Below are 13169 nucleotides of genomic sequence, written 5' to 3'. Positions count from 1 at the left end.
TTGCTAAATTTCATCAGGGACAGGTGCTGCTCCTGGTTCCCAGATTAAATAATCTTTCTGGAAAATTAGCAAAGATATTTAGTAAATTATAATTTAGCTGGAGGCTTAATCATTTTTCCTGTCCTCCCCTCCTTGAATATTCCCAGCCAAGCACAGCATCTTTCATCATATTTACTCATGTTGGGTGGTGCTTCTTCAAGTGCATCTTCTACTTCTGCCAGAACTTCGCGTTAGTTTTCCTGTAAATGAATTGCAACTAATTTTCTCCATTTTCGTACTATTGGTAACATTTTATTTTCCCTTTATCTTGGTGAATAGTACTTGACCTGGACTGCACCTTAGGTTCCCTGACTAAGGAGATCCATCCATCAGATGATAGGCCTCAGATGTGGGATCCTGAGGCACTGAGATCTTTCGAATTTAAAAACAATGCAATAATGTTTAAATAATACATAATAATTAACCTCTCATAACTAAACATATGCAAAGTTTAGACAAACCACATACCTACACATACAATTCCATATGAATGGCCCCATTCAAACAACTGGGGCTGGTCATAGTTACAATTATAAGACATAGGAGCAGAAGTAGGCCACTAGACCCATTGAGTCTGCTCCTCTATTCCATCATAGCTGATTTCTTCTCTCTCTCAACCCCATTCTTCTGCCTTCTCCCTGTAACCTTTGATGCACTGACTAACCAAAAGCTTTATCAACCTCCACTATAAATGTACTCAATGACTTGGCCTCCATAGTCAGGCGTGGCAATAAATTCCACAGATTCACCATCATCTTGCTAAAGAAATCACTTCTCATATTTATTCTAAATAGACGTTCCACTATAGCAGGGGTTCCCAACCTGGTATCCACAGACACCTCAGTTAATGGTAGGGGTCCATGGCATAAAAACAAGATTGGGAACACCTGCAATATAGGAAACATCCTCTCCACATCCACTATCCAGGCCTTTCAATATTTGATATGTTTTATTGAGATTGCTTCCCCGTTTTTCTAAACTCCATTGAGTACAAGTGCAGACGCGTCCATGTTAATCCTTTACATAGAACATATAGAACATAGAGCAGTACATTACAGGCCCTTCGGCCCACAATGTCGTGCCAACCCTCAAACCCTGCCTCCCATATAACCCCCCACCTTAAATTCCTCCATATACCTGTCTAGTAGTCTCTTAAACTTCACTAGTGTATCTGCCTCCACCACTGACTCAGTCAGTGCATTCCACGCACCAACCACTCTCTTGAGTAAAAAACCTTCCTCTAATATCCCCCTTGAACTTCCCACCCCTTACCTTAAAGCCATGTCCTCTTGTATTGAGCAGTGGTGCCCTGGGGAAGAGGCGCTGTCTATCCACTCTATCTATTCCTCTTAATATCTTGTACACCTCTATCATGTCTCCTGTCATCCTCCTCCTCTCCAAAGAGTACAGCCCTAGCTCCCTTAATCTCTGATCATAATCCATACTCTCTAAACCAGGCAGCATCTGGTAAATCTCCTCTGAACTCTTCCCAATGCTTCCACATCCTTCCTATAGTGAGGCGACCAGAACTGGACACAGTACTCCAAGTGTGGCCTAACCAGAGTTTTATAAAGTTGCATCATTACCTCACGACTCTTAAACTCCATCCCTCGATTTATGAAAGCCAACACCCCATAAGCTTTCTTAACTACCCTATCTACCTGTGAGGCAACTTTCAGGGATCTGTGCACATGTATCCCCAGATCCCTCTGCTCCTCCACACTACCAAGTATCCTGCCATTTACTTTGTACTCTGCCTTGGAGTTTGTCCTTCCAAAGTATACCACCTCACGCTTCTCTAGATTGAACTCCATCTGCCACTTCTCAGCCCACTTCTGCATCCTATCAATGTCTGCAATCTTTGACAATCCTCTACACTATCTACAACACCACCAACCTTTGTGTCATCTGCAAACTTGCCAACCCACCCTTCTACCACCACATCCAGGTCGTTAATAAACATCACGAAAAGTAGAAGTCCCAGAACTGATCCTTGTGGGACACCACTACTCACAACCCTCCAGTCCGAATGTACTTCCTCCACCATGACCCTCTTCCTTCTGCAGGCAAGCCAATTCTGAATCCACTCGGCTAAACTTCCCTGGATCCCATGCCTTCTGACTTTCTGAATAAGCCTACTGTGTGGAACCTTGTCAAATGCCTTACTCAAATCGATATAGATCACATCCATTGCACTACCCTCATCTATATGCCTGGTCACCTCCTGAAAGAACTCTATCAGGCTTGTTAGACACGATCTGCCCTTCACAAAGCCATGCTGACTGTCCCTGATCAGACCATAATTCTCTAAATGCCCATAGGTCCTATCTCTAAGAATCTTTTCCAACAGCTTTCCCACCACAGACGTAAGGCTCGCTGGTCTATAATTACCCGGACTATCCCTACTACCTTTTTTGAACAAGGGGACAACATTCGCCTCCCTCCAATCCTCCGGTACCATTCCCGTAGACAACAAGGACATAAAGATCCTAGCCAGAGGCTCAGCCATCTCTTCCCTCGCCTTCTGAAGCAGCCTGGGGACTATTCCGTCAGGCCCCGGGGACTTATCTGTCCTAATGTATTTTAACAACTCCAACACCTCCTCTCCCTTAATATCAACATGCTCCAGAACATCAACCTCACTCATATAGTCCTCACTGTCACCAAATTCCCTCTTGTTGATGGATACCAAAGAGAAGTATTCATTGAGGACCTCGTTCACTTCCACAGCCTCCAGGCACATCTTCCCACCTTTATCTCTAATCGGTCCTACCTTCACTCCTGTCATCCTTTTGTTCTTCACATAATTGAAGAATGCCTTGGGGTTTTCCTTTACCCTACTCGCCAAGGCCTTCTCATGCCCCCTTCTTGCTCTTCTCAGCCCCTTCTTAAGCTCCTTTCTTGCTTCCCTATATTCCTCAATAGTCCCATCTGATCCTTGCTTCCTAAACCTCATGTATGCTGCCTTCTTCCACCTGACTAGATTTTCCACCTCACTTGTCAGTTGTCACCCATGGTTCCTTTACCCTACCATTCTTTATCTTCCTCACCGGGACAAATTTATCCCTAACATCCTGCAAGAGATCTCTAAACATTGACCACATGTCCATAGTACATTTCCCTGCAAAAACATCATCCCAATTCACACCGGCAAGTTCTAGCCTTATAGCCTTATAATTTGCCCTTCCCCAATTAAAAATGTTCCTGTCCTCTCTGATTCTATCCTTTTCCATGATAATGCTAAAGGCCAGGGAGCGGTGGTCACTGTCCCCCCAGATGCTCAACCACTGAGAGATCGGTGACCAGACCTAATTCTTGGATCATTCTTGTGAACCTCCTCTAAACCTTCTCCAATGCCAGCGTATCTTTTCTTAGATAAGGGGCTGAAAACTGCTTATAATACTCCAGGACACGAGGAAATCTGCAGATGCTGGAATTTCAAGCAACACACTTAAAAGTTGCTGGTGAACACAGCAGGCCAGGCAGCATCTATAGAAAGAGGTACAGTCGACGTTTCGGACCGAGACCCTTCGTCAGGACTAACTGAAAGAAAAGATAGTAAGAGATTTGAAAGTGGGAGGGGGTGGGGAGATCCTTCTCTTTTTTTCCCTCTGTCCCTCTCACTATGCTCCTTGTCCATCCTCTGGGATTCCCCCCTCTCTCTTTCTTTCTTCCTAGGCCTCCCATCCCATGATCCTTTCATTTCCCTTTTGCCAATCAAATTTCCAGCTCTTGGCTTCATCCCTCCCCCACCTGTCTCCTATTATTTTGGATCTCCCCCTCCCCCTCTCAAACCTCTTACTATCTCTTCCTTTCAGTTAGTCCTGATGAAGGGTCTCGGCCCGAAACGTCGACTGTACCTCTTCCTAGAGATGCTGCCTGGCCTGCTGCATTCACCAGCAACTTTTAAGTCTGTTGCTTACAATACTCAAGTGTAGTGTAACAATTGCCTTACAAAGACTCAACATTACATCCTTGCTTTTATGTTCTAGTCCTCTCAAACTGAACGCTAACATTGCATTTGCCTTCAATACCACCGACTCATCCTGCAAGTTTATCTTTAGGGAATCCTGCATAAGGATTCCCAATTCCCTTTGCATCTCTGATTTTTTAAAACAATTTCTTACTCTTTAGAAAATAGTCTATACTTTTATTCCTTCTACCAAAGTGCATGACACTTCTCTACACTATATTCCATCTGCCTCTTCTTTCCTCATTCTCCCAATCTATCCAAGTCCTTCTGCAGACTCATTGCCCCTCTGCTGATCTTTGCATCATTTGCAAAATTGGCTAAAGTCATCAATTCTTTATCTAAACCATTGACACACAGTGACACAGTGGTGTCAAGTAAACAACCTCTCCCTCAATGTTGCAAAAACAAAGGAGCTGGTTGGGGGATTACAGGAGGAATGGAGTCAGGCTAACCCCTATTGACATCAAAGGATCTGGGGTTGAGAGGGTAAACAGCTTCCGTGTCATCCACATCACAGAGGACCTCACATGGTCTGTACACACCAGCTGTATGGTGAAAAAGGCACAACAGTGCCTCTTTCACCTCAGATGGTTGAGGACGTTTGGTATGGGCCCCCAAATCCTAAGAACTTTTTACAGAGGCACAATTGAGAACATCCCGACTAGCTGCATCACTGCCTGGTATGGGAACTGTACCTCCCTTAATCACAGGGTTCTGCAGAGAGTGGTGTGGACAGCCCAGTGCATTTGTAGTTATGAACTTACCATGATTCAGGACATTTACAAGGACAGGTGTGTAAAAAGGGCCCGAAGGATCATTGGGGGCTCGAGTCACCCCAACCACAATCTATTCCAGCTGCTACCATCCGGGAAACGGTACCGCAGCATAAAAGCCAGGACCAACAGGCTCCGGGACAGCTTCTTCCACCAGGCCATCAGACTGATTAACGTACGCTGATTTGAGTGTATTTCTATGTTATGTTGACAGTTCTATTTATTATAAATTACTATGATTGCACATTTAGACAGATGTAAAGATTTTTACGCCTCACGTACGTGAAGGATGTAAGAAATAAAGTCAATTCAGTAACACAAAAAGCAGTCTCAATATCGACCCCTGTGGAACACCACTAGTCACCAGCAACCAGCCAGAATAGGGCCCCCTTTATTATCACTCTTTGCCTCCTGCCAGTCAACCATTCTTCTCTCCATATTGTATCTTTCCTATAATAGCATGGATTCTTATCTTGTTAAAGTAGCTTTGTGTGGTACCTTGTCAAAGGCCTTCTGAAAATCCAAGTAAACAACATGCACTTACTTTCTTTTGTCTCTCATGTCTATATTTTCCTCAAAGAATTCCAAGATTTGTCAGGGATTTCCCCTTAAGGAAACCATGCTGTCTTTGGTCTATTTCGTGTGTGTCATCCTCAATAATGGACTCTTAACTTCTTCCCAACCAATGAAGTCAGACTAACTGGTAATTTCCTTTCTTCTGTCTCCCTTTCTTGAAGAGTGGAGTGACATTTACAATTTTCCAGTCCTCCTGGACCATTCCAGAATCTAGTGATCCTTGAAAGATCATTGGAGTAGGGGTTCCCAAACTATTTAATGCTATGGACCCTTCCCATTAACTGAGGCAACCGTGGATCAGAGATTGGGAACCCCTGCATTACAGCATGGTAACAGGCCCTTCGGCCCAACTCGTCCCTGCTGTGTTGCCCAATGAACTCGTTCCGTCTACCTGCATTCCCCTCTTAACCTTGTTTAGTAGGAGCAAATGTTTCTGTTGAATATTCTATTTTCAAACTGAATTAATGATTTATTTTGTAACCTCTAATCTGGTTCTACACTAAGTATTTATGCAGTTTGTCTCAATCTCTCAAAAATGCTTTCGGCATTAGTGTTGATTAGGAGTTTGTCACTTATTTGTTTTGTTCGCTGAAAACTAACTTTAGTTTTGTGATTTTTTTTGTGTAAGTACCAATCTAACAAAACAAGTAAACAAAATTATATTAAAACCACAACTTAAATCTAATTTATTTTGCCTTAGATGGTTATGTCCACGTACGATATCTGACATTTGGGTAAGTTTGTTTTTCTGTTTAAAATATTTACATTTTCTAAACAAAGTAAATCCTGATGTTTTTTTAAATGTTTTATTCACAGAACCTGAGTTAAAGTGGATACCATGCTTCAAAGAACTTCATATTTGAATTATTGCATTTTAATTTTATGTAATATACAATTTCTTTCAGAATTTTATAAAGTTAGCTTTAATACACAAACCACCGCAAGACGCTGGAATGTTTCCTTAATAATGCCATTGAAAATATTTTTGGGATTCACATTTAAAATAAATTATTGAAAACGGTAGCTGGTCACATGTCAGTTTGTTAATGTATTATTTGCTTATTTAGTTGGAGTGGACCAATCAAGTGTGACAGTGGAAAAGTGTGTATGGAACTGGAGGAGGTAGTGGAGGTACTTAATACTTTGCTTTTGTATTCTTTACGGAAATGAACTTTGGCGATTGTAGGGATGACTAACAGTGCATATAGACATTAAGAAAGAGCATGTGCTGGAGCTTTTAGAAAGCATCAAATTGGATAAGTCACCGGGACCGGACGAGATATAACCCAGGCTATTGTGGGAGGCGAGGGAGGAGATTGCTGATCCTCTGGCAATGATCTTTGCATCATCAATGGGATGGGAGAGATTCCAGAGGATTGGAGGGTTACAGATGTTGTTCCCTTATTCAAGAAAGGGAGCAGAGATAGCCCAGGAAATTATAGACCAGTGAGTCTTATTTCAGTGGTTGGTAAATTGATGGAGAAGATCCTGATAGGCAGGATTTATGAACATTTGGAGAGGCATAATATGATTAGGAATAGTCAGCATGGCTCTGTCAAAGGCAGGTCATGCCTTACGAGCCTGATTGAATTTTTTGAGGATGTGACTAAACACATTGATGAAGGTAGAGCAGTAGATATAGTGTATATGGATTTCAGCATGACTTTTGATAAGGTACCCCATGCAAGGCGTATTGAGAAAGTAAGGAGGCATGGCATCCAAGGGGACCTTGCTTTGTGGATCTAGAACTGGCTTGCCCACAGAAGACAAAAAGTGGTTGTAGACAGGTCATATTCTGCATGGAAGTCGGTGAACAGTGGTGTGCCTCAGGGATCTGTTCTGGGACCCCTATTCTTTGTGATTTTTATAAATGACCTGGATGAGGAAGTGGAGGGATGGGTTAGTAAATTTGTTGATGACACAAAGGTTGGAGGTGTTGTGGATAGTGTGGAGGGCTGTCAGATGTTACAGTGGGACATCGATAGGATACAAAACTGGCTGAGAAGTGGCATATGGAGATCAACCCAGATAAGTGTGAGATGGTTCATTTTGGTAGGTCAAATATAATGGCAGAATGTAGTATTAATGGTAAGACTCGTGGCAGTGTGGAGGACCAGCATTATCGTGGGGTCCAAATCCATAGGACCTCAAAGCTGCTGTGCAGGTTGTCTCTGTGGTTAAGAAAGCATACGGTGTATTGGCCTTCATCAACCGTGGGATTGAGTTCAAGAGCTGAGAGGTAATGTTACAGCTATCTAGGACCCTGGTCAGACTCCAGATGGAGTACTGTGCTCAGCTCTGGTCAGCTCACTACAGGATGTGGAAACTATAGAAAGGGTGCAGAGGAGATTTACAAGGACGTTGCCTGGATTGGCAAGCATGCCTTATGAGAATAGGTTGTGCTTGAAAAAACCATCCTCGCTGTTCAGGAACCTTTGAAGAATCTGGAAGATCGATATCAGACACTTAAGCGGAGTACTCATAGAATTGAAAGGGAATTCAAATTAATGAATCAAACTATTAAAGAGCAGGATTTGAAGTTGTCTTTCATGGAAAAGAAAATTAATGAGACTACTTCAGAATTATCAAGAATTAAGAAGAAAACGATTGATTTGGAAAGCAGAAATCACAGGATGAATCTACGTATACTGGGTTTGCCTGAAAATACGGAAACCGGTGAGCCATTAAAGTTTTTTTCGAACATGTTATATTCACTTTTTAGTGACATTCTTGAAGCCTGTCCGATATTGGACAAAGCCCACCGAATTCGGCGTCGTAAACCATCAGCCGAAACTAAACCACGCCCTGTAATTCTGTGTGTGCATTATTTTACAACCAAAGAAGCTATTCTTCGGAATGCAAGGAAAAGGGATAAGCTAATCTATAATGAAGTTAAGATTCATTTAGTTGAAGATTTTACCCCAGAGATTTATGCTGAAAGAATTAAATATCGCGAAGTGATGGCAGAACTTTTTAAAATTAACTGTTGGCTGTAGCTGCGTTATCCGGCTCGTCTGATGATTACTCCACCCAATGCTCGTCTAAAACGGATTGACTCTCCAGAAGATGGTTGGAAATTTATAAAAGTTTAAGTCCACTTCGTAAGCTATTTGAAAAGTCGATCCTTAGCTGGGAGTGGTTTGTAACGCCGTTGATGAAACTCCGCTCTTCGTTTTATCAATGCCCAGACACAGACTGGGCTAACTCATTTAGATCTGTTGTTGTTTGCTTTAACAGTTAATGTTGCTTTGAATTTAACACATATATATTTACTTATTTTTTCTTTGATTTGTAAGTCTTTAATATTAGTTGTATATTAGTTGATTAGATTTATCCTTTCTTTGAATACATAGCTGCGTATATTAAATGGACTTAAGATGGCTGTCGTTAATTCAGTCTTATCTACTGTTAGACATAATATGAAAATATTTGGAATCTGTTTACTTCTTTATGTATTCTTTGTTGTCTCCTTTTGGTGATGGTAACCTTGTAAATGGAGCTGCCAGCTGGAGACAAGGGTTAGAGGTTATTAGATTAGCAAGCCATTTGCCTGTTGGACGGTTTCTGGGGGAGATGGGTGGGTCTATTAGGTTAGTTTTTTTTTCGTCTGGGTAGTCCTGAGGGATTTAGGCTGTGCCTGCGCATTAGATTATAAAATTAAACTTTAAATATGGATCTTAATAAAATTAATATAATATCTTGGAATTTAAATGGTATGAACCAACCTATAAAGCGCAGAAAGATTTTTAAGAAATTAAAACCACTTCCTGCAGATATTTTTGCGTAGGAGACTCGTATCCGTAGGCAGGATGAAAATTGCTTTTTTAAATTTTGGAAGGGACTCTTATTTCATTCTTTATCAGTAAATAAGAGGGGTATCTATTTTTATTAATTCTAAAATCCCTTTTGTTCATTTTAATACTGTTACTGATTTCATTGCAAGATATTTGTCACTGGTTTGTTATGTGGTCAAGAGGTGGCTTTGGTGTGTGTACATGCACCTAATATAGACAGCCCTGAATTTTTTAAGAAGCTGTTTTCTATATTGCCGAATTTAAATGAGTATGAGTTGATTATGGGCAGTGACTTTAACTGCTGTCTCAATCCATTGATTGAGATCATCCACCAATCCGTCGCTTCCTAATAAAGCTGCGACTTGTATTAATTTTTTTATTAGAATACGGTCTGGTCGACATTTGGAGATTTAAATATCCTAAAGAAAAAGATTTTTCGTTTTTTCCCATACGTATACCATAAATATTCAAGAATTGATTATTTTTTGTTGGATACGCAGTTGGTGCCCTCTGTTGTTGAATGTGCGTATGATGTGATTGCGTTGTCAGATCATGCACCTATGAAACTAACTTTGGAACTTTCTGATAATATTCAGATACCTCAGTGAAGATTTAATGTTTCATTGTCACAAGATTCAACTTTTGTAAATTTTATTAAAAAGCAAATTTCTCTATTTTTTTAATTAAATACAACTGAGGGAATGTCAAATTTGGTTATTTGGGATACGATGAAATCTTTTCTTGGAGGACATAATTTCATATTCAGTAGGTTCAAGAAGGAAAACTAAGGCGGAACTTTTACTGATCACTAACAGGATTAAAGAAGTAGATAAACTCTATTCAGTAATGCCTAGTGAAGATCTCTTTAAGGAAAGGGTGGAACTCCAAGCACAACATGATTTGCTTTTGACTTTTCCCATTGAACAGCAACTTCTTAAATCCAAAAGCCAATTTTATATACACGGAGACAAGTCAGGCAAATTATTAGCTAGTCCGTTAAAAGCAAATATGGGTAGAAGACAGATCCTGAAAATACAAAGACCTGATAGAACTGCAACGGTAGATCCTTATGAAATTATTAAGACATTTATGGATTTCTACTCTAATCTTTTTGAGTCTGAATTTTCAGATATTACCTTTATGAATAGTTTTTTGCAAAAATTGAATATACCTGAAATCTCTATTCAAGATATGAGCAGATTAGATGCATCTATTAAACAAGAAGAAATATCAAGGGCTATACCCTCTCTCCAATCAGCTAAGGCTCCAGGACAGGATGGATGTACAGTGTAATTTTATAAGACTTTTACTGATATACTTATACCTCATTTATGTCAAATTTTCACTGATTCTATATCCTCTGGGACTCCCCCGGAAACTTTCTATGAAGTTTCAATCTCTTTAATTCCTAAAAAAGAAAGATTTATCTGAATGCACCTCTTATAGACCAATTTCTCTATTAAATGTGGATTTTAAAATTCTCGCTAAGATCTTGGCTAATAGACTTGAGAAAATTTTACCTACTGTTATTTCCAATGACCAAACTGGATTTATTAAAAATAGATATTCACATTCTAACATTTTAAGATTATTAAACATTATTCACTCTTCTCCATCTAAAGAATCTGAATGTGTTATTTCTCGTGATGCAGAGAAAGCCTTTGATAGGGTGGAGTGGTCTCACTTATTTGAGGTTTTGGAAAGATTTAATCTTGGCCGGGATTTCCTGGATCAAACTGATCTATCATTTTCCTATGGCTGCTGTTATAACTAATAATCAAAAATCTCCCTATGTTAGATTATATAGGGGTACTCGACAGGGATGCCCTCTTAGCCCTTTATTATCTAACTTGGCCTTAGAACCCCTTGCTATTGCTCTTAGAGATTCTAACACTTCAGGGTATTAGAAGAGGGGACAAAATACACAAGGTTTTGCTATATGCAGATGACCTGTTAGTTTGTCTTTCAGATCCTAGGAAATCTATTCCTTCTATGTTATCTATATTTTCTGAATTCAGAGGTTTTTCTAGGTATAAATTAAATTTACATGGAAGTGAGCTATTTCCAATTAATAATTACTCTGATCCAAATCATCAAGTACCTTTTACTATTGCTAAAAATAACTTTACCTATCTTGGTATTAAAGTTGCTAAATTTTTTTAAGGATCTCTATACATATAATTTTTTTCCATTAATTGGCTACACCAAACAAATGCTTTCTAAATGGTTGCCAATGACATTATCATTAATAGGTTGAATTAATGCTATTAAAATGATAATTTTACCAAACTTTTTATATGTATTTCAGGCAGTTCTTTCCTTTGTTCCTAAAAAGTTCTTTGACAGAATAGATTCTATAATCTTATCTTATATTTGGAACAATAAAAATCCTAGATTAAGTAAACCCTTATTGCAGAAATTATAAAAGGATGGTGGTATGGCTTTGCCTAACTTTAGAATGTACTATTGGGCAATTAATATTCGATGTATTACTTTTTGGATTCATTATTCAGATATACATGAATGTCCTTCATGGTTGGATTTGGAGAAAAACTCGGTGAAAGGATGCTCTTTGGCCTCTTCACTGGGAGCTCCTCTTCCCTTTTTGTTTTCAAAAATTAGTACACAAGCTTTTAATCCCATTATTAAACATACATTGAGAATTTGGTTTCAGTTTCATAGATTTTTTGAGTTAAATAGTTTTATTCTTTCTAGTAATCCATCTCAATTTTTTTAAGCAATCAATTTTGGATAAGGCCTTTTTAATTTGGAAAACCAAGGGAATAATAACTTTTTCAGATTAGTTTTTAGGGGACTGTTTAATGTCTTTTTCTCAGTTGATGGATAAATAGGATTTATCTAATGTACAATTTTTTAGATATTTACAAATTACGAATTTTTACGTGGTTTGTTGCCAAATTACCCTTCTGCTTATCCACCTAATATGACAGACACTCTATTTCAGTTTAAAACCTTTCAAAAAGGGTTGATAGCTATAATCTATAAACGGTTATTGAACACGAATGATATCTAATGATAAAATTAAACGCTTTTGGGAATCGTAATTTCAAGAGTCACTTTCAGATAATCAATGGAGAAAAATTTTTCATTTGGTTAACAACTCATCTATTTGTGCCCGTCATTCCTTGATACAGTTCAAGGTAGTGCACCGGGCCCATATGTCAAAGGATAAGCTAGCGCGTATTTTCTCCAATATCAATCCTATTTGTGACAGATGTAATACTGAGCTGGTCACTTTAACTCATATGTCTTGTATAAAGCTAGATAACTTTTGGAGAGATGTTTTTAAAATGCTAACAAAAGTTTTGGATCTGGATCTACAACCTAATTTGCTTACAGCAATTTTTGGGATTATCCCATTGGAAGCAGGAAATATTCCTGTTTCTGCTCAACATACGATAGCCTTTTCAACCTTACTGGCTAGGAGAGCCATTTTATTGAAGTGGAAGGATTCTAATCTACCTACGGTCTTTTATTGGCTCTCCTCCATTATGTCCTGTTTCAGTTTAGAGAAAATAAGTTGTCAGATATTTGATACATCCTTTAAATTTGAGTAAATCTGGTGACCTTTTATCCAATATTTACATTTAATTTGATTTATTACTCCTTCAATTTTTTTTTCTAAGTTTTAGATTTGATCAGAAAGTCTTTCTTTTTTTGGTCCTATCCTCAAAATGGACTGCCCAATCCCTTGTTTTTTTTTTAAATATAGTGTAGTGGTTTTTTTTCCTCTTCATTTAAAACTCAATGTTTTTTTTCTTTTCATAAACTGATAAGGAGAAGTGCTGTTTTCAGTTTTTATTATATATTTTACTATTATTTATACTAGTTTAACAATATCTATGATTTTGAAAATGTCTATCTTAATCTCAGTTTGTATTGTTACTGATATATAAGTTTGAGATAATTCTCTTGATTGTATTTATGCTCCTTCTAAATCAATAAAAAGATTAATGAAGAAAGAGAATAGGTTGAGTGAACTTGGCCTTTTCT

At 38.7% G+C, this 13169-nt stretch overlaps 1 protein-coding gene across 5 annotated transcripts in view; it reads left to right on the top strand.

The window, feature by feature from the left end:
• Window positions 1-12955, top strand: part of LOC134354854 (FYN-binding protein 2) — a 90772-nt gene extending 77817 nt beyond the window's left edge. For 4 of the 5 annotated variants that reach the window (XM_063064247.1, XM_063064245.1, XM_063064246.1 and 1 more), the window contains exons 20-21: window positions 6062-6095; window positions 6178-12955. In XM_063064247.1, coding sequence (XP_062920317.1) covers window positions 6062-6095; window positions 6178-6184 — 41 coding nt within the window. In that variant the 3' untranslated portion in view covers window positions 6185-12955. Of the gene's footprint in view, window positions 1-6061; window positions 6100-6177 lie in introns of those variants that run through there. The other variant, XM_063064244.1, reaches the window with a different exon arrangement.
• Window positions 12956-13169: the final 214 nt, after the last annotated feature.

Source organism: Mobula hypostoma, chromosome 12, assembly GCF_963921235.1.
Source record: "Mobula hypostoma chromosome 12, sMobHyp1.1, whole genome shotgun sequence".
Taxonomy (NCBI): domain Eukaryota; kingdom Metazoa; phylum Chordata; class Chondrichthyes; order Myliobatiformes; family Myliobatidae; genus Mobula; species Mobula hypostoma.
This window is presented reverse-complemented; position numbering and strand designations above follow the sequence as displayed.